The 23079-nt window shown below is 37.4% G+C and overlaps 1 protein-coding gene across 3 annotated transcripts in view; it reads right to left on the bottom strand.

Moving 5' to 3' along the window:
• LOC150082968 (putative phosphorylase b kinase regulatory subunit beta) overlaps positions 1-23079 on the bottom strand; it is a 735196-nt gene that overhangs the window by 124823 nt on the left and 587294 nt on the right. For all 3 annotated transcript variants that reach the window (XM_090377701.1, XM_090377699.1, XM_090377700.1), the window contains exons 26-27: positions 18489-18574; positions 16156-16288 (exon numbers count right to left, since the gene is read on the bottom strand). In XM_090377701.1, the coding sequence (XP_090233827.1) occupies positions 16156-16288; positions 18489-18574 (219 nt within the window). The remainder of the gene's footprint in view (positions 1-16155; positions 16289-18488; positions 18575-23079) is intronic.

Raw genomic sequence — 23079 nt, 5'->3', positions numbered from 1 at the left:
ATCTTTGTTTTTATAGCCTGTGGATAATATTCCTCCTATGTTTAATAGAATTAAAATTCAATTCACAAACGTGATCACAATGACCAGCGCTTACAACACATCGTATAGTGATCGGTACTTTACTATAGCGAGTTCATCGTAACATGATTTGATTGTACAGTGAATAAATTGTAAAGGGGGGGGGGGTACATTGTATTATTAACTATTTACGTAAAACTTCGGATAATTGGGGCAGCCGCTTAATCGGGCCAAAATGCACTAGTCCTGATGTGTCCCAAATAACCGGAATGGACTGTATAACCACCCACACTAGCAGGGAGAGCTTTCCGACGATGATATAGTAAATATTGCAGAATTACTTCAAACTGAATGAGAACTTTATGACATAGGACCTGTAATGTAGCGGTAGACATGGTTCTATATGATCATCTTATAGCTAGCAAGAAAAAATGTTGCACTTGAACAACATAATTTTTGACCATACAATGATTAACCCTGGAGCCCCAAGCTCCAGCAGCATAAAAAAAATGGGTATAAAAATACATGAATAATACATTTTAAGTGTGGAGGGTTTAATATCCCACACAGTGATTTTGCTAGTCAAAATTTTAATTTTCCGTAAAACATATTTGGCATGCCCAATAAAGTTAATACAATCATCCAAAAATAAACCAAGGTATTTATAAGATCTTGTAATTTTGAGTGACTCCCCATCAAGTCTTATAGTAGGAAGTCCGTTAATATTTAAGTGTCCCTTTAATAACGTTTTACGGAAAAGTAGCCCCTCGCATCTCGCCCCTATAACATTTTGCCCCCGGCACATTTCGCCCCCAGTAGACAATGATTAGGTTACAAAAATGTAAATACAGTGAATTCTCGATAACTCGAATTTTTATCGAAGTCCTAGTTCCTTTAGTGGAGATTCAATGTTAAACTCTCTCGATTACTCGAACTGAACTTCCGATAACTCTAATTTTTCTGAACAAATTTTCAAAATTACATTCGTGTACAAATTGTCACGTAGCTTTAAACTAATTTCTCCCCTTTTGTATGTCTTCAGGGTTCTCTTTCCATTGTGAAAGGATTAACTGGAACTGTTAATCCTTTCACAATGGAAAGAATACATACTCGACCATGAGGGCGATAGTCAAGTGGTTAGTGACAGACATGGGGGGGAACAGTGACTAATCTTATAGGAGTCTTTTCAGTAACAAGTGAATCTTGTTCTGATTTGTCTAAATTCAAACAATAAAAGTTCCTGCATCTGGCTCTCCTCACATTTCCTGGCTCACTGGACAGCGCGCGTTTGCTGTTTTTGCCGCCTCATTATTGGTGGTGAATCACGTGAACAAGCTGATGTCGCAGGCAGTGCAATTTCTGCATATTATTTTTGCATCTTGATTGATTAATCCTGTGTGTACAATGGCAGAAATTGTTTCGTCAATAAGAAGCAAAAGAAAATTGGTAGATGATGACAACCACATTTACGTGTTTTGAAAGAGAACTCTTGAAAGACATGGAATCTGGGTTTGTTAAAAACGTTCCACCCGCAAAGGGCATGTTTGGACAGAGGGTTTGGAAGGCCAAGTTGTGAAAGTCGTAACTAAACATAACCATGCAGCTCAAGCTGCAAGGTCGGAAGAATTGCAATTGATTGGTCAAATATGGCAACATGTAACAACCACGAACGAACGGCCACAGCAAATTGTTGCATCGGTAATTACAGAAGCTCATGCCAATGTCACGGCATTACTTCCTAAAAAGGATTCACTTAAACAAACCATTCGTCATGTTCGATGCAACAATGGTACTCTTGCTTTACCGAGCAATCTGCAGGACCTAGTAATTCCACAAAATTATCAGGAAATTATCATCGATGGCAATGTACAACAGTTTTTGATGTACGATTCTTAGGATGAACTGCTCCTGGGTTGCATGCTTATTTTTTCCACTAGTAACAATCTTCAGTTATTGGCGCGTAGCCAGGAGTGGTTTTCTGATGGAACTTTTAGCACAGTATTCACGCATTTCCAGCAGCTTTATACAATTCATGTTGTTCAATTTAATGCAGTTATTCCAGTGGTCTACGCGCTTCTGCCAAACAAAACTCGTGCCACATATATAAGTTGCTTCAAGAAGTTAAAAATCTCCAACCCCAGAGACTTATTACAGATTTCGAACACAGTGCCATGCAAGCCTTCCAACAAGAATTTCCTGGTATTGTAAATACCGGTTGTTTTTTTCATCTTTCCCAAAGCGTTTAGTGAAAGGTAGTAGTAGTAGTAGTGGCATGTGATGCAAGAAAGCAAGTGTATGAGCTTATGCAGCATCAGCCAAAAAAAAAAATCACACCATTCCCTCCAAATGCCTGTCCAGTTCCTCCTTAAATTTATTCAACCTTTCAACTTCCACAACGACAGATGGAAGTTTGTTCCAGCAATTAACCACCCGCTGGCTAAAGGCAAATTTCCGCACATCTATTCTACATCTGTCTTTTCTTAATTTGAATTTATGCCCCCTTAGGTTCATAATCTGAACAAGTGGAAGGATCTCATCAGAATTCAGCGTGCTCAACCCATTCAAGGCCTTATACAATGATTATACACCTCAGAATGAAAGTTTAAAACCCCGATACGAACAAGACCGTGAATTTGCTCGTTGGATCTGAATGATTCCGGCATTGGCATTTATTCCTCCTGCTAACGTTATTCACGCATTTGAAGACTTAGTTGAAGCTGATGACTTCCCCATTGAAGCTATGGTGATTGAAAATTACTTTGAAGATACATATATTGGAAGAAGACAGCGGAAAGGCCGGCAATTACCCATTTTTGCTATCGAATTGTGGAATGTTTACACATGAACACTGAATGATCAGCAACCTACCAACAACGGTGTGGAACAGGGGATTTCAGGTAACTTGTGCTACTTTATTCCCAAATATTTACTGATTCATTGATTCTTTAAAGAAACAACAAGGGCTACACAATTTCGAAATTACACAATTAACTGCCGGTAATTCAGGCAATCAAAGAAACAAGAAGTATGCTGCAATTTCTGCTAGAATCAAAAGAACAGTCCAAGATTTTCAAAATCGTAATGTGATTGATTACCTTAGAGGCATTACATACAACTTCGAGTTTTAAACAATAATAATAATAATGTGCATTTATTCTATTAAAACAAAATAAATTAGAATTATTAAAAAATTAGGTGTATCATTTACATTTCTGTAGCCTACCCAATATCTACAGGAGGCGAAATGCGAGGGGCCACTTTTCCGGATCCCTTAATAACATCTGCTTAATCTTGCTAATAGATATTTTTAATTTGTGTATTCTACACCAGGAATTTAAATCATCAAGAAACTCATTAGCTCTGCATTCCAACTCCAACTTGGAGTCACCAGACCAGTTTGTCCAGTAAGTTTCCCATAGTTTGCTGTGGTTCTCGTGTTGGCTTTCTTTACCTTATCTCCTAATTCTAATATTCATTGAAAGCAATGCAGCTGCTGAAATAACAGAGATCTGAAATACCAATACTTCAGATACCCCTTTTTCCTTGCCCATACTGTGGTAATATTTGCTCCATCAGTGATGGCAAAAAATATCAAGCCTGTATTCACTGGTTTCACCATACCAGATTTCATTGTGATCCAAACTGATGTCATAGCTTAATAATTAAAGGTATTAGTACTACTCTATTCTGAATATATAAGTTTCTTTCTGCTGTTCCCATGATATTTCTGGCTACTACACACAAATTTTTTAACACAATTTTTTAACATTATCTCACAGATTTATACAAAGTCTTAACTTGGGCTTCCAAACATACTATTTCCTAGCAGCTCTTTCTCTTTTGCGACACATATATATATATATATTTTTTTTTAATCAGATTTAGGCTTTGCATTTACTAGCAGTCAAGGGTAGATTAGAGGAAAAGAGGGTAAGTGTTTTTTTTTTTTTTTTTTAGTTAGTTGTTCGTGCATCGGCTTCCATGGCCATAATGCACCTCCCAAGGTTTTTGCAGTACTTTGATCCAAGCCCGAGGCGGGATTTGAACCCGCGACCTTTGGGTTGCCAGTCAGGCACTTTAAGTAGTAAGTGTAAAATTTATACTGGTCAATGGTATCAAAAGGCTGGGTTCTGTCTTTTTTTGGTGGTGGTAGTGGTGGGGGAGTCATTTGGATTGAAGCTCCATATGACAATAAATAACCCAGTAAAAAGACAAAGATTTGGCATGCATTATGCTGGAAATGATAGCCTCTGTAGCTGAGTGGTCGGGTGCCTCTGTAGCCAGGTGGGAAGGAGCAGCAGTGCGTAGTACACGCTTCTTGATTAGACCGGGGTTTGACCCCATCACCACCAAATACGGAAGATGCGGAAAGGTCAGGGAATGACCAACGCATATCCTGGAGCAATATGGCCTTAGTTGCTAATGCTCCTAAAAACCAAATAACAAACAAACAAAACAGCTGAGTGGTCAAGAGTGGGAGTGCAGTAGCACACACTCTTTGAGTAGACTGGAGTTCAAGCCCCTGACGGCGCTTCCGTAGCTAGGTGGGAAGGAGCAGCAGTGCGTAGCACATGCTTCTTGATTAGACCGGGGTTCGAGCCCGTCGCCACCAAATACGGAGGATGCAGAAAGGTCAGGGAATGACCACCGCATATCACGGAGCAATATGGTCTTAGTTGCTAATGCTCCTAAAAACCAAATAACAAACAACAACAAGCCCCTGACTGCTAAATACAGTCAATCTACCAACTTGCACTAGACCAGCGTGGCAGATTATGGTCCAATTCCCTCAAAATGAATTGTTGAGTAGGCTTCCATCCTGCAGTGAATTGATAATGGCTGCATTTTACCTTTACCTTTATGCTGGAAATTGAATTAAACTGAAGGTTGCTAAATAACTGAATGTAAACTTAAAGCCACATTTTAAAAATATGATTATTATCATCACTCTTCTTGTGAATGGTGGCACACTATGGCTATAGTTGCTGATGCACCTAATAAATTCCTAAACAAACAACAATAACTGGTGAATGGAAGTATAACAAAATATCAGGATGACTGAAGAAATCAGTGCTTAAGAGATTGTGCAAGGTATAGAATTTTTCACAGCATGAGCTGTGTTAAAAGGAGAGACTGTTTTTTTTTTTTTTTATAGAAATGTGATACACTTAAATAGAAGAGAAGCAAGGATATTTGCTGAAGATATTAAAGAGTCAGGTGGGTACAGACTAATAGACTAGCATTACCCATGTATTTGATAGTCCATTGTGGACTCCCAGCAGAACTTTTAATCCCAGACAGCTTGCTTTCCAGGTTGCTGCATGTCCCAATAGAAGCAATACAAGAATCAATTTCATCTTTGCCTGTGGCTGCTTCTAGTGGGACATGCAACTACTTGGAAAATGAGGTGTCGGGGATTACAAGTCCTCTTGGGGTCTACATGGAACAAACAAATACATGGGTTGCATTTGAGCAGAAACAAGAACATGTATACTGGCACGTACACCAAAGTTAGGAGTACAGTAAAAAACTTTGATCAATTTGAAGTATTGGTTAGGCCAACAAACAGGACATTGTAGGATAACAGGACAAACGTGTAATATGTGGAGAAATGAGAAAAGGCAGACAGGACAGAAAGGCAAGTTATACTCTTAATTAAGAAGTACATAAAATCTAAGGCAGCACATCCAGTTAACTGGGTCACACCAAACTGATGTTGAATCAGTTTGGTGTGACAATACTGGGAAAACAAAAATGAGAGTAAGAGAGTGTTGCAGGCCTAATGACTGTGATGAATATAATGAACAACCATAAGAAGAAATAGAGTTGGCCAGTAAATCAGAATGTCTTATAATGGGGATTTTAACTTTCCACATATTGATTGGAACTTGTAGGGTTGGTCACTCACATAGCAGCAAAGGTTTTCTGGATTTAGTGGATGACTGTTTATGACACCAACACATTAGCATTAGTAGTGGCATATGATGCAAGAAAGCAAGCTTATAGAGCATCAGCCAAAAAAAAAAACACACTTCCTATTTCATCCATCCATTTGCTCTAAAGGTTTGTGCAGTTCTTCCTTGAAATTATTTAAGGTATCAACTTCCACAACAACAGATGGAAGTTTGTTCCAGCAATCACTACCCACATCTAAAAGCAACTTTCCGCACATCTATTCTACAACTGTATTTCATCAATTTTAATTTATGCCCCCTCAGGTTCATAATCTGAGCAAGAAGAAGAATCCCATCAGCATTGAGCCTCCTCAAACCATGCAAGGTCTTATATACCTCAATCAGATCACCTCACAGGTTAGGCGCCTCCGTAGCCAGGTGGGAAGGAGCAGCAGTGCGTAGCACACGCTTCTTGATTAGACCGGGGTTCGAGCCCATCACCACCAAATACAGAGGATGCGGAAAGGTCAGGGAATGACCACCGCATATCCCGGAGCAATATGGCCTTAGTTGCTAAATGCTCCTAAAAAAACCAAAACTAACCAACCTCACAGGTGCCTAGTCTCTAAATACTGCAATTTGCAGAACTTAAGCCCTCGGTAAGAAGACCCCTTTGTTCCCCTTACCTTCAGCAAAATTCCTGTATATCATTAATAACATGCAATGACCTGCTATGGCAGCCAGTTTGCATTCTCAGAAAACTTCATATCTGAATGCACTATTACTCCCAGGTCTTTTCATTCTCTACCGTCCTCAGCACAGTACCACACACAGTTGATATATTTCTCTAGCATTAGAGTTACTGCTACCCATATACAGTACTTTGCATTTGTCAATGTTAAACTTCAGTTGCCACTTCTCGCCCATCTGCCCAACTTTTCTAGACCCTGTTACAGTAGCATACTGTCATTAACAACCCTGCCAACCTTTGAATCATCTGCAAACTTGGACATTAAGCCTCATACACTATTATCAATATCGTTGTTGAATATACAAAACAACAATGGGCCCAATACCGATACTTGGGGGACTCCACTAATAACAATACAGTAATACCCCGACTTACGCGAACTCGGAGTTATGCGGTTCTTGATTTTTTCGTTTGGCAACACTGCCGCCCACTATCTCCAAGGTCGTTTTTCATATGTTATTGATATACGGTGCGACGGCGGAGAGTGAGAGCGAAAGATGAACAAAATTCAACTTTGTTGCGCATGAGCTGCACACATATACAAGAATTTGTATTCCAACTGTCATATTTATATGTGTGCATTCAAATTCGTGCTCAACGTTTGTCGGAAATTACATCGTTTACACGAGAGAAATGGATCGCGTCGGTCAAGTCGTATACCGTCAGTCCTCGTATAACACGTGTTTACACTACACGAATTCGATCATACACTATTTATAAATACGGTAATGATATCTTATAATATAACACAAACCGAATTGGCTTATGCACGATTCGCCTTTGTGTTTACAAGAAATGGCAGTCGAACGCAGAATCACCCCAACCGAACGCAACACGATAGGAATGAAGAGAAGATTCTGAAAATGTATTTGTTTTAGGGGAAACACATTTCACCATAATAACATAAAAACCAACACAATTCAAGCTATCGGTATGCAATTAGATCGAGTTTACTACCAGTTTATAGGCGCCTCCGTAGCCAGGTGGGAAGGAGCAGCAGTGCGTAGCACACGCTTCTTGATTAGACCGGGGTTCGAGCCCGTCACCACCAAATACGGAGGATGCGGAAAGGTCAGAGAATGACCACCGCATATCCCGGAGCAATATGGTCTTAGTTGCTAATGCTCCTAAAAAAAAAACCAAAAAACAAAAAACTACCAGTTTATAACAGATTCCACTAGCAGAAACGCAACTGGATTTTTATTGTTTTATGGTAGTAACCCCTAGAAATGTGAGGTGTTAATAGTGTATCTCTGCCTTTATGGTGTTGTTTATTCAGTTGCTACATGTGCGCAGCTTTGTTTATGCATATCAAGCGTGCCTCCTCATTTTGTAATTGTGCTTTATTCCATAAAAATGAGTAAAATACTTAAAAGGTGTGAAAAGGAAGCATACTGGTGAAGACACTGCAGATTCAGAGAGAAAAAGAAAAGCAATTATCGATAAACAGAGGCGGACTGGGTCAAAAATTTATAGTGGCCTCATACTATGGTTTATGGCCAAAATCACACAGGCCCACCGGGGTTTCCCGGTAAGGCTTATGGCCAGTTGGCCTCTGTCGATAGAGAAAAAATATGAAATTGTGAAACGCTTTGAGTGAAATTAAAGACCATGTGATATTGCACGTGCTACAGGCCTAAATGAGGCAAAGGCGAAAAGCACATGACAATTGCAAACTTGACAGAAGGTATAAGCTCAATTGAAAAGGGCTTAAAAATTTTAGAAAACATAGACTACAACGAAGAACGCGTTATAGCTACAAAGCAAGGAATAAAAAAATTATTAGCTTGCTACGAAGAAATTCTGAGTGAAAAAAAGAAGTCTGTATCGTCAGACGAATTTGTTAGATTTTATGAAGCCATCAACATTGAAATAACTTTACGTAAGTCATTTATTTTTTTAATACATATTTTGTATTAATATGTATAAAGAACTGCAATTTTATTAATATTTTTCTTCTAAACTAGTGTTTTTGTTAGTCCTTGGTCCCAATTAAACAAAATTTATATGTATTTATATGCAAAGTTGTACCCCGACTTACGCGAATTCGACTTAAGCGATTTTCGTCGGACCCACCTATCGCGTAACTTTGGGGTATTACTGTAGTCCATTGATTACCACCCTGTCTTCTACCACTCAACCATCCTATTAACGATTGCAGCAACTTGCCTTTAATGCCATACTGCTTCAAATTGTGCAGTAGTCTTCCATTTTCTTTCCTGAAATCGAAGAATATAATATCAAATATATTTGTTGCATCCAATTCCTTTGTGACCACACCATAGTATCCAATAAAATTGGTCAGACAAGGCTTCCCCTTAAAAAATGCATGCTGTGTCTGAATTATTACTGTAGTCTTATCTAGATCCAGCAATACTTCTTTACTCAGTTACTCCATTATTTTCTTCTGGAACAGAAATTAAACTAACAGATCTGTCATTACTTGTGCCACTCTTTGTGAATTGGGAATACATTTCCACACCTCCAGTCTGTGGGTGTAAGGTTGCTCTCATAATTATGGCTAAGGGTTTGCTTACTTCCTTTGTCACCTCCTTTAATATAACTGGATAGATTCCATCCGTCCCAGTATGTATATTTTTAACTGAAAAAATTTCTCTCCGCTTTGCTCTCAGTTATTATTACAAAATCATTTATCACCCTACTAGAGTTAAGCTACTGTCCTCCACTTCCCTACAAAATTCCTCATGTGAATGTATATACAAAATACTCATTCAGTTTTGTCAGCAACCTGAGCAGCAACATCAACAGTTGAACTGTCTATCAAGTAGACCAAGCTGATTCATCCAGTTCCTTCTAGAATTTATTAGTATTAGCATTAACAAGGGCACATAATGCAAGAAAGAAAGCTTATATAGCATCAGCTAAAAAAAAAAAAAAAACACACAGACCCTTCTCATTTTGCCCATCCACCCGCTCAAAGTGTTTGATGTTTGTCTAGTTCTGCCTTGACTCTGTTTAAGCTATCAACTTCTACAACAGTAGATGGAAGTTTGTTCCAGCAATCAACCACCTGCTGGCTAAAGGCAAACTTCTCCACATCTATCCTACAACTGTCTTTCCTCAATTTGAATTTATGTTCTCTCAGGTAATTATTCTGAGCAAGAGGAAGAATCCCATCAGCATTGAGCATGCTCAAACCATTTAAAGCTTTATACACCTCAATCAGATCTCCTCGCAGGTGCCTAGTCTCCAGATACTGTAATTTGCAAAACTTAAGCTTTTTTCGTAAGAGCAACCCTTTGTTCCATTCACTAATCTTGTTGCCCTTCTCTGTACTCGTTCCAACATCCTTAAAATGAGGCCTCCAGACCTGTATACAATACTCAAGGTGTGACCTGACCATTGCCTTATAAAAGGGGATAATAACCTCCTTATCCCTGCTAGAAAAATTCCTGTATATCATTGACAAGACACCATGAGCTACACTTGCAGACCCTATGCACTGCCCAGATAACTTCATATCTACCTGCACAATTATGCCCAGGTCCTTTTCACTCTCTACCACTGTCAGTGTAGCACCACACAGTTGATACATTACTCTGGGGTTACTGCTTCCCATATGTAATACTTTACATTTGTCAATGTTAAACTTCAGTTGCCACCTCTCAGCCCATTTACTCCACTTTTCTAGACCCTGTTGCAGCAGCATACTGTCATTAGTGTCATTAACAACCCTATCGACCTTCGTATCATCTGCAAAATTGGACATTAAGCCTGATATACCATCATCAATATCATTAATACATACAGAAAACAACAATGGACCCAACACTGAACCATGGGGGACTCCACTAATAACATTAGTCACAAAGAGCAGTGTCCATTGATTACCACTCTCTGTCTTCTCCCATTCAACCATCCCTTTATCCATAGCAGCAATTTGCCTCCAATGCCACACTGCTCCAATTTGTTCAGCAGTCTTCCATGTTGTTCAGCAGTCTTTCAGCAACAGTATCAAAACCCTTTCTAAGATCCAAATATATGATATCAAAATTATTCTTTGCATCCAGTTCCTTTGTGACCACATCATAGTATCCAATCAAATTGGTCAGACAAAACCTCCCTTTAACAAACCCATGCTCTGTCTTAACTATTACTGCAGTCTTGCCTAGATGATCCTGCAATGCTTCTTTAACCAGTGCTTCCAGTAATTTGCCTGGAACAGAAGATAAATTAACAGGTCTGTAATTACCTGTGTCGCCCCTTGATCCTCCTTTGTGGATAGGGGTTACATTTGCACATCTTGAATCCATGGGTACCTCCCTGAGTCCAAGGAAGCTCTCATAATTATGGCTAAGGGTTTGCTTACTTCCTTTGCTGCCTCCTTTAATATAACTGAATAGATTCCATCCACCTCAGGTGCCTTTCTTATGTTTATCTTCAACAATTTCTCCTCCACTTTACTCTCAGTTATTACAAGATTATCTTACTGCCAGAGTTTAATACACCTCTGGAATTCCCCTCCCCGAATAACTCCTCATGTGTGAATGTAGATGCAAAATATTCATTTAGTTTGTTAGCTACCTGAGCAGGATCATCAACAGTTGAACCATTGATATCAAGTGGACCAATCTGATTCATCCCCTTCCTTCTAGAGTTTACATAAGTAAAGAACTATTTGCTGTTTTTCTTTGCATCCTTTGCCAAAGATTTCTCGTAATCTGCCTTTGCCTGCCGAACCTCCTTTGTGACTTGGTTACAGACCAGTTTATATCTATTATAGGCTTCTGTGTTACCTTTAATTTATATGTATCCCATGCATTTTTTTTCTCTGCTACATGTCTAATTAGTTTATCTGACATCCATTTAGGTCTAAATCTTGAACAATATTTCTTAGTTGGTATGAAATGCCTAGTAGCGTCCAAGATTAATTCATTGAATGCTTCCCATTTTGAATTTGCTGTTGGTAACATCATCAGTTGGTCCCACAGTATAGAAATTAAATACTGTCTCAGCATAGGTGGTAGATGACTCTCATTGACCGGTGCAATACCACCACCTTGCTTATTGGAGGCTTGAAGTGGTGAAACCCACGTTTAGTCTCTAGAGCAAAGATTCCGGCATCCCCCCCCCTCCCATACTTCTTTTTCAACCCATGCACGGTACTAAGTACTATAGGTTTTGATACCTTTCGTGTTTGGGGTTTCCATAAAAAAAAAAAAAAAAAAAAAAAAAAAGACCACTGTAGTCACCTTTATGAAAGCAAAACCCCTTCCCTTTACCCTTATGGTAGTTACCTCTTTGAGTAAATTCCACTTCAGCACACTGTGATCACTGCTACCTAGCGGTTCCCTTATCTGCAGATTCTAAATGCATGAAGAATCACTACTGATAATCAGATCAAGAGTATTACTCCTTCGAGTTGTGTCCCAAACATGCTGCTGTAGAAAACAATCATCCAATAAATCCACAAAAGCCTTACTAGTGTGTGAGTAACCAACCCACAAATTTCAGTCAATCTGTGGGAAATTTAAAATCCCATATTATAAGACACTCTGAATTACTGGCCCACTCTATTTCTCTGCACAATTGCTCATTATACTCATCAGATTCATTAGGCTTAAAACACACTTACTCTCATTTTTACTCTCCCATTGCTTATGTCACAGAAGGCGCCACCGTAGCCAGGTGGGAAGGAGCAGCAGTGCATAGCACACGCTTCTTGATTAGGCTGGGGTTCGAGCCCGTCACCACCAAATATGGAGGATGCGAAAACGTCAGGGAATGACCACCACATATCCCAGAGCAATATGGCTTTAGTTGCTAATGCTCCTAAAAACCAAACAACAACAACAACAACAACAGCTTATGTCACACCAAAGACTCAACACTGCATTTTCCACCAACATCAATTGGATGCAGTACCTTAGATTTTATGTGTTTCTTAACTAACAGCATAACTCTTCCTCCCTTCCTGTCCTGTCTATCCTTTCTGTACACATTGTACTCCCCAAATTCCAATTCTGCACTGCTTATGTCTGTGTGACACTGCATCTCCAACAATATCTGCCTTTGATGTCTTGACTAGCACTTGAAGCTCATCAAATTTATTAACGATACTCCTAGCATTGGTGTACATGCACCTATTTCTACTCTTAGTTACCCTAACACAGCCCATGTAATTACTTGTTCCACTATGATTCCCAGCAGTCCTGGAAATTCCCATTGCCTTGCTTTCCAGGCTGCTGCTCAATTGTATTTCAATAGAAGCAGTGCAAGAATCACTTTCACCTGCCAGTGGCTACTGTTAATCTATTAGTCCGTGTATCCCCCCAAGCTAGCAGTCACCTAACTCTGCCTCAATAGCATCAGCAAATATTCTTGCACCCTTTCTATTTAAGTGTATCCCATCCCTGTAGAAGCAGTCTCTCCTGTTAACAAGTACAGTCCAGGCTGAAAAAAATTCTACCCCTTGAGCCTTGCACAATCTTTCCAGTGCCGAATTGATCGACAAGGCTCTCATCATATACTCTCTCCTATTGTGTCTGGGCAGAATTGCAGACACTTTCAAGTTCAACTCTAACTCACGGCTTTTTTTCAGCAGTGATCTGTACTTGTTAAGTAATTCCACTGGTCTTCTACTCTTAATATCATTAGTGACAATGTATACAACAATATCACCCTTTGTGCCCGTAAAAGATGATATCTGCTCTGCAATGCCATCAACCTTTGCCCCTGGCAGACATTAGATGGGCAATGAGAGAAAGCAATACTGTTGATCTGATTATTAGCAGTGGCTCTTTACCCATTAAGAATATCCAGGGAAAGGAGCTACTAGGTGAAAATGATCAAAATATATTGATGTGGCAGACACTTAAAGATATAACTACTGTCAAAGGTAAAGAGAAGGGGATTTTGCTTTTGTAAAGACAACTAGAGTAATTATAGACAATTTTTAAATTATCTTCAGCAAGACAAAATGATGATGTTATCAACTGCAAATTCTAAATCAGAAGCATTCAAGGAAGTATTCATACATGCTTCAAGCTTTTTATCCCAACTAAGAGATACTGTTTGATGCTTAAACCTAAACTTATGTCAGACAAACTGAGGAGACTAGTGGCAGAGAGAAAAAAATGCATGGAATGAATTATAAATTAGTACAGCACATAGAAATTTGAGATAAGTATAAACTAGTCTGCAATGAAGTCACTAATGCAATTGGCAAGGTAAGCCAGAGCATGAGAAGTCTTTGACTAAGGATGCAAAGAAGAAGAATAGCCAAGAATTATTTACTTATGATAACATTGGAAGGAAAGGGATTGACCATATTGTCCCACTAGACATGAACAGTATAACTATTGATGATCCTGTTCAGGTTTCTGACAAACTAAATAAATATTTTGCATCTACATTCACCTGCAAAGAAGTTTTTATGGATGGGTATACCACAAGAACTGAGTTATAACTGGGAGCTAAGTGACTTTGTGATAGCAGAAGAGAATTTGTTGAAGCTAAGCATAAATAAAGCATGGGGGGTCTGATGGCATCTATCCGATTATATTAAAAGAAGCAGCAAAAGAGGTAGGTAAACAAACAATCAGCAATAATTACTAGAGCATCCTTGGATCATGGGAAGTTCCCTGTGGATTTGAGATATGCAAATGTCTCCTCAATTCATAAAGGGGGGAATCAAAGGATGAAGTGAGTACATAGACCTGTAAGCTTGTCATCTATTAAAAATAGACGGCAAAAAGACGGAAAAAAAAATAATGAAGTTACCAGGTAAAGAAGTAATGCAAGCTAGACAGGAATGAAGTTATACAGCAGTCACAACATGGATTTGTTAAGGAGTAATTTTATCTGACCATTCCATAGGTTACTATGATGCAATAACAAAGGAAGTGGATGGAAATAATAAATTCTGACATCGTATACTTAGATTTCAGAAAAGCTTTTGACACTGAAAAATACTGCGGTATAAACTGGAGTAGTATGTTGTTGTTGTTATTTGGTTTTTAGGAGCATTAGCAACTAAGGCCATATTGCTCCGGGAATATGCGGTGGTCATTCCCTGACCTTTCCGCATCCTCCGTATTTGGTGGTGATGGGCTCGAACCCCAGTCTAATCAAGAAGCGTGTGCTACGCACTGCTGCTCCTTCCCACCTGGCAACGGAGGCGCCACTGGAGTAGTAGCTTAGCCACTTATTTGGCTTTAGTGGCTGGCTACTGCTATGGAGCTATAGTTCAGTGACAGAGAGTAGTTATAAATGGGCAGTGATCTCCTTGGACTAATGTTATTAGTGGAATTCCCCAAGGTTTCAATGCTGGGCCCACTGTTTTTTTCAGTATCTGTTAACAATAGTGATGTCTAAGTTTGCAGATAATATAAATGTTGGCAGTTTGGTTAATAACAGCAATCAGGGTAAGCTTCCACAAAAGATATAATAAAATTATGGGCTGAAAAATGTAGATTTAAGTTTAATCCCATTAATCTTTTTCATAGTGAAGTTAGTGGGGGAATGAAAAATATCTGGTGGTAATTGTATAGTCAGACATGAAGTTCTCTGAGGAGTGGAGAGAGGCTGCTAGGACAGCGCACAGGATTTTATTAATGATATACAGGAATTTTGCCAGCAAGGATAAGGAAATAAGTATTCTGCTGTATAAGGCAATGATAAGGCTACATCTTGGATACTGTATACAGGTCTCGAAGCTTCTTTTTAGGAATGACGTGGATATGAAGAAAAGAGCAATGAGATTGGTGAGCGAAAACAAAAGGGTACTTGTACCAAGAAAGACTTCATTTCTGCAAATTGCAGCATCTTGAAACTAAGTATCTATAAGAAGATTCCACTGAGGTATTTAAGACTTTGAATGGACCAAGTAAATAAAATGTTGATGGCATCCTTACTCTTGTTCAGATAATATGCACAAAAGGGAGCATAAATTTAAATTGAGGAAGAATGAGGTTCAGGATAAGCATGTGGAAATTTGTTTCCATAAATTTAAGTAGGAATTAGTGGCAAAAGACAGGTAATGTGGCAGGCTTTTTTTTTTTTTTTTTGTTTTATTTTGTCTATTTTTACATTATTTTTGATTGATGCTGCAGAAGCTTGCTTTCTTGCATCATTTATCAGTATTTATACTAATAATATTTTGGCTAGTGGCACAGGAGGGAGCTTTATGTGACAATGAAAGGCTGAGAAAAAGACATCAAAGATCTGGCTTGGATGATACTGGAAACAGAGTGAAAATGAAGGTTGCTAAATATTTAAAGACACATTTTAAGTTGTCCCATTTTTGGAATATGAATATTATCATCCTGGTGAATGGAGGTACAACAAAATATCACAATAATATTTTGGATGTTGCTAAAAGAGTGTATAGAGTGGATGTTGCTAACCGAGCATATATAACTACTGAAATCTGCTGGAAATTAAGATCACCCAAAATAATGGGCATTCTAAAAAAAGTAAGAGCACAAAAACTGAGCTAAAGATGTTTAAAAAAGCATTAACATTAATTACCTGAGGTAAATGATGTCCTGCCACAATAATGCCACCAGATGTGCGTGTCATGACATCCCAAACTCTGTCATAGAAATGTTTTGGAACGCGGCACAGTGCACCTTCTATCTGTCGTCGCTGGTGGACTGACATCCTACAGTTAATACAATACTGTGTTACATGTTGTGTGTGGATAACACATATATGTTTTACAATTTAATCACAACTAGGATTATGATCACAATACATTTTAGTTCTTTACAGCATTGTAACAGTAACAAGAAAGTCAAATATATAAATTAATTTAAATTTGTTTACAAGTAGTATTCTTAAGATTTCAAATTAACATCTGAAGAATTAATTCATTAAGATGTGTATCTATCCAATATCTTGGGACATATAAAACAGAAATAAGAATGTGCCATCACTTGAGCAACATATAGCAGAGTTTTCTTTAAAAAAGAGAGAGAAAAAAAAGAAAAAAGAAAAGTCTTTCTGACGGCTGGTAGAAATCACAGGAATTATATATTCATTTCTGTTAACACCCCCCCACCCCTAACTGATAATCCTCTACCAGTCTGGTGAGGGATTAACAGAAAAATGAACATACAATTCTTTTTTTGTGGATGTATGTTTATCTGTTAGCAGGATCAAAAACTACAAAATCTCTGGGGGAATCTTTATTCAACCCTGTAGAAAACGATTCTTTGTCACTGGGATCCAAATCAGTGTTTTTCAAACAAGTAGTGAGTGGCCATTCAATTCAACTCTTGATTTAGCAGAAAATAAATAAATTCCTTCTTTTACTTAAGATATTGGATATTAATTCCTCATTGAACATTGGCATTAGTTGAGGTATATGATGCAAGAAAGCCAGCTTTATACAGCATCAACGAAAAAAAAAAAAACCCTTCCTATTTCACCCATTTGGTCACTCCATACATTTGTCTAGTTCAGCCTTAATTTATTTAAGTTATCAACTTCCACAACAACAAATGGAAGTCTGTTTCAGCAATCAACTACTCGCTGGCTAAAGGCAAACTTTTGTATATATATTCTATAACTGTCTTTCATCAATTTCAATCTATGCCCCCCCTCAGGTTCTTAATCACAGCAAGTGGAAGTATCCTATCATCATTCAAGCCTGCTCAAAGTATTCAAGGCATTGTACACCTCAATCAGATCACCCCGCAGGTGCCTAGTCTCCAGCTGCTGCAACTTACAGAATTTAAGCCTCTCCTTGTAAGAGAACCCCTTCCTCGACATCCTCACTTTCTTTAAAATCATCATAAAGGCTACAAGCTTTCTATTGCACTTGCCTAATGTTAATGTGTTTTTTATTTTGGTCACTCATCCATGTAGCAAGCATTTTTTCCATGAGTTCCATCAAACTTAGCCAAGCATACAACGACTTTTGTGCAGTTAAGAGCACACCACTCTTAACACTTTCTTTAATTTTATCAGCACTATCTCGAATAGTACGTAATATACTCTCACTCAGACTTAGAGCATGTTTAATTCATGCCGTGCTCTCACTTTGTTTGTAGTGCTCAAGTACCTCCAGTTTCATTTCAAGCGAAATCGATTTTCCTGAGGGCTTACCTTCACTTCCACTAGAACTACAAGGATGCTTACTAGCCATAAGGGTAATAATAAAAACAAAATAAGTAAAAATAAGCACAAAATAAAAAATTATGCTCTTCCAATACACTATCAATCGACGATCTTTAGCAAAACAAAATGAGTAAATGGTGGGCTATCATGCTGGCCTCTCGTGGTGCTTTCCAGTAAATATGGTTGCCGCACATTATTTTAAATTTCCGTAATTTAAACACGTGTAAAGTAAGAGGTCACTGTACAAAATGTTCATACTGGATATGTTCAACAGCAGCATTGTGTGCATGTGTGTGTTTTACAGTAGAATCCTGTGGACTTAGGTAGCAGCTTTTCTCTCTCTCCCCCTCTCTGTGTTTTCTGAGGTACATACCACAGGTTTATCTTCGTTGAGGAAATGTTTCTCAGAAGTTGTGAACCAAGAATATTAAAATGACATCAAAATAAATATACAGATGGAAGTATATATTATTTTTGAAATACACCTTAATATTTCAAAAATATTAAGTTACAAAAATATTTCATTCCAACAATACATTATGTTATCACTGATGCTTTTCAAATGGCTACACAATGAAGAAGGTGAGGTAATTCTCATTCCTACTGGCTGCCAAGATATTTGCTTTTAAAGTGTTTCAGATTACTACAGCAGAATGTGTAATACGTAGTCTTCCCAGCAGTACACCTCAAATAAAATTAAAAAAAAAAAAAATTATATTAAAGTAAACAAAACATTTTACCTTCCATGCAGAGGTTCATAATCTGAGAGAGTCAAAACACGGTGGAGTACTTTACGAAGCTCACTTGGAGAAAGGCTTTCTAATGACTAAAAATGAAGTTTGAGTTTTGTATATATATAACATAATATAATATTATATAATACTGTATATATATAATAATATAATAGTTTCATTTTTAATTAAATTTTTAGAGTAGAACAAAACAGAATTTTATTTGAATACAACCATTATTGAGTGCAACATACAAAGTTATGGACAAAGTTAAGTGGACCTAGGAGTTTGAGAAATGACAAATCTAATAATATGCAAATCTTTCCTGACAAATTTGTGCATTTTCCTGACAGAAATTCCTGACAAATTTGTGCATAGTAATTAACAGAAATGATGCAAGAAAAAATTTAAAAAATGCAATGAATGAACTAAAAAAAAGAAGCTTAAAATAGAAAAATAAATTATATTATGTGTGCACATTTCTTCCACTGGGCTGCTGTCAATAATAAAAAAAAAAAATGCTAGTAAGCAAGACTCCATGCTTTTAAAAAAACTTAATTTTCCACTAGGTTTGGCTGAGTGAGTGAGGCCACAATGGTGATCATTGACTATCCAACTCTATGAAACAGCAACTTTTAAGAGTATATGGCTCCCAAAGATGTCTGACACTAGTACAGACCAACCAATCTTCCTTCTATTTCTATATTTGTTGCTACCACCATCAAGTCAATTTCTAAAGGTAAACACATCCTATGCAGTTTTTTCCTATACTAAAATCCCCAAAATCTGCTGCTAAGGGCTGTAATGTACAATAATTTGATAGTATATAACAGAGCTACGATACTCAATACGTTCTAGGTTGATATCAATATTTACCTCAATATGATATTTAGAACACTTCTGTATGATGGTGATCTGATAGAGGTGTATAAGGATTTGAATGGCTTGAGCATGCTCAATGCCGATTGGATTCTTCCTCTTGCTCAGAATAATCGCCTGAGAGGGCATAAATTCAAATTGAGGAAGGACGGATGTCGGATAGATGTGCGGAAATTTGCCTTTAGCCAGCGGGCAGTTGGTTTGTGGAATAGACTTCCATCACTTGTTGTTGAAGTTGATAGCCTAAACAAATTTAAGGTTCAGCTGGACAGATATTTCGAACGAACGGAGGGGTGAAATGGGAGTAGTGGTTGTGTTTTTTTTTTTTTTTTTTTTTTTTTGGCTGATGCTGAATAAGCTTGCTTTCTTGCATCATATGCCTCTACTAATGCTAATGCTAATGATGCTCTCCAGAAATTAAAACGAATAAAAGATTAATGCAAAAATGATTGAAAACAATTAAAAAATTAAATAGAATTAATTTAAAAAGTTTAACGTAAATTTTGAAAACTGATTTTCCTTCCTGAAGCATACAGCAGTGCTTTTCAACCAATGATCATAGGAATGGAAATTATGGAGTATGTGAGCTTGAATCTTAAATAAAGAGACTGTTTGTCCTCTCGCACGCATGTGAAAGGCTGCAATTATTTGTCTTCGTGCATGTGCGCAAAAGACCAAAAATTAGATATGGACAGTGAATGCTAACAGAATTCTCATGTAATTTAATTTTGATGGTTTCTGCAATTAATAGTCTCATATAATTACGTTGGACACTAAGAATTTTGGCCTCGTTAAATAAAAATGTATGGTTTTCATTAATGGCATGAAAGGCTAATTCTGATGCTTCTGAACGAGAAGCACATACTGAGGAAGCGTGCTGTTTTGCTCGAATATTCAGCAGGAATCGCACAGATCCTTGGCAAGAGGAGTTGCAATCACCGCAAGAAATGTACACCAAGTCATTTATTTGTGACGCGAAAGAGGAAAGAACTGAGTGATTGTTCGGTATATGTGTAATTTCCATATTGGTCTGGCCATAATCTTAAATTCGGTATCTTTAAAGAATCTGTTAAGCTGTTTGTGCCACTGCTAAACGTATGGGACAGAAATAAAGTATTTTTTGAAGTTACTATTGTTGGTTGGCGTAGTTTTTTGTATCCTATCCTGTTTGAACCCTAATTTGGTTTATTGTATTGCAAGAGGGTAGCCCCCATTTAGGAATCTGCTGCTTAATATCTGTATTTCTGAGCCTAAAGCACATTCTGTTGTTGAATATTTATAGGCACTGAGAAACTGATTAAAGATAATAGAGCTTTTGTAGGTGAACGGGTGATAGCTGTTATAATATAGAAGCGTACCAGTGTTTGTTGGTTTATGATAGATGTTAAATTGGATTTTATTCACGTCCCAAGTAAGCGTGAAATTTAGAAAATTTATTGACTTAGTATCCGTATTTTCCCTTTCCAATATAAAATTGAGTCTGTGATGAATATTATTAAATGTCTTGAATAGTGTTACTATCAGTAATAACCAGAACATCATTTAAATACATCCCATAGTGTATGTGATATGGGGTAGAAAAGGCATCAAATGTATATGCTAAATCATTGAGAGATAGACTTCCGATATTAAGCCACTTAGACTCAATCCCATTGGCAAACCAAAAATTTGTTTGTATGCGTTGTCTCGAATGGTGATATAGTTGGCCTCAACTAAAAGTTTAATTAAGTGAAAAATTTCCTTAATAGGAAGCTTCGTATAATTAATCATTATAGAATTATTTAACATATCCCAAAGAATATCTAATGTGTATTCAACGTTTACATTCGTATGTAACAAAGTAACATCCAGTGAGAATAAATTATCATTATCGCTGAGTCTACAGTCCTTAAGATTATTAAAAAAATGTATCGTAGTTTTATATCCCAAATTGTATCGCATGTCTGAAGGGTTTTATACATGTCTGGCTAAGGATCAAAATGCTGAGTTTCTGTAAGAAACAATGGGCCGAATAGGAAATCCAGTCTTATACAGTTTTACCTGACCAAAAAGTGCAGGAATGTTGTATGTTCTAGACTTCAATTCTTTTAACTGAAACATAGTAACATAGTCATTTTTTTGATAACTGGTTAACATTTTATTGTACTGATTGACCAAATTGGTAAATAGTGCCAGGTCTATTTCAAGATAAGGGGAGGTATCTGATATAATTGAATCTAACATTTTATATAATCAGTTTTATCGAGTATTACAACTGTAACTGTATCTCCTTTATCTGCTGTCTGAATAATAATGTCTTTATTTTCCCGAATGAACTTGGAGAAAATAAAGACATTAAGTTTAGCTGAACTTTCTTGTCTATTCAGTTTAGGAAGTCACGTGTCTTTTATGTTATTCACCACTTGGTTAACTTGTTGAATAAATAAATCTTTTTGCGGAACATTATGAAGACCAAATTCAATATCTATTAAGAACTGTTTTTTAGGTTGATTACGAGGTGGTAAATTATAAGTTAATCCTTTGGTTAAAAGTGAAATTTGGTCCTGTGATAGCGTGTACGGGAAAATGTATATAGTATTATGAAATGATAACATCAATAATCCACTATCCCAAGTGGATTAACAGTTATATTTCTCAGAGAAGCCATCATTTCGTTTTTGATAATTCTCCTTCCAACCTTTGATGTTTTTTTCTCCAGAATTGGTGTCCATCACGGCTCATCACTTGGACCTCTCCTCTCCTTAGTCATTAAAATTACCATGTTTACTGATGCTGTCAAACTATATTCTATCATACAAAATCAGGCTGAAAACTGTTATAAGCTATAACAGTTTTCAATGATCACCAATGAATAAGAAATACTATTACATTGGTTCTATGCCCATTCAAAAGGTTTAAGACGATCTTTCCATAATCTTCTCAAGCTCCTGCAACTTTGTCAACCATATATCTCTCACAGTGCTGGTCAGGCCTATAAAGCAATTGCATTCACAAAATGAAATAGATATTAGCATTAGTAAAAACATATGATGAAAGAAAACAAGCTTATACAGTATCAGCCACAAAAAAAAAAAAAAAAAAACCACTTCCCATTTCACCCATTCACTACAAAAGTTTGTCCAGTTTGTACCTGAATTTATTTAAGCTATCAACTTCCACAACATCAGATGGAAGTTTGTTCTAGCAATCAACTACCTGCTAAAGGCAATTTTCTACACATCTATTTTACAACTGTCTTTCCTCAATTTTAGTTCATGCCCCTTTGGGTTTGTAATCTGAGTAAGAGGAAGAATCCCATCATCATTCAGCCAGCTCAAACCATTCAAGGCCTTATACATCTCAATCAGATCACCTTGCAGATGCCTAGTCTCTAGATCTGCAACTTGCAGAACTTAAGCCTTTCTTGGTAAGAGCACCCCTTTGTTCCTCTCACCAATCTTGTTGCCCTTCTTAATACTCGTTCCAGCAACTCTACATCTTTCCTAAAATGTATGCAGACCTGTATGCAGTATGGGAGGTGTGGTCTGACAATTGCCTTATACAAAGGGATAATCAGCTCCTTGTCTTTGATAGCAAAATTCCTATAGAGTATATCACTGACAAGACTACATGACCTGCTCTGGCAGCATGTCTGCACTGCTCAGAGAACTTCATATCTGACTGAACAATATCCACAGGTATTTTTCATTCTCCACTTTCCTGAGTGTAGTACCACACAGTT

The sequence above is a fragment of the Mastigoproctus giganteus genome, chromosome 7 (assembly GCF_048544385.1).
Source record: "Mastigoproctus giganteus isolate SK-2022 chromosome 7, ASM4854438v1, whole genome shotgun sequence".
NCBI classification, from domain to species: Eukaryota; Metazoa; Arthropoda; class Arachnida; order Uropygi; family Thelyphonidae; genus Mastigoproctus; species Mastigoproctus giganteus.
The sequence above is the reverse complement of the archived record's forward strand: the minus strand, read 5'-3'. Positions and strand labels throughout refer to the sequence as shown.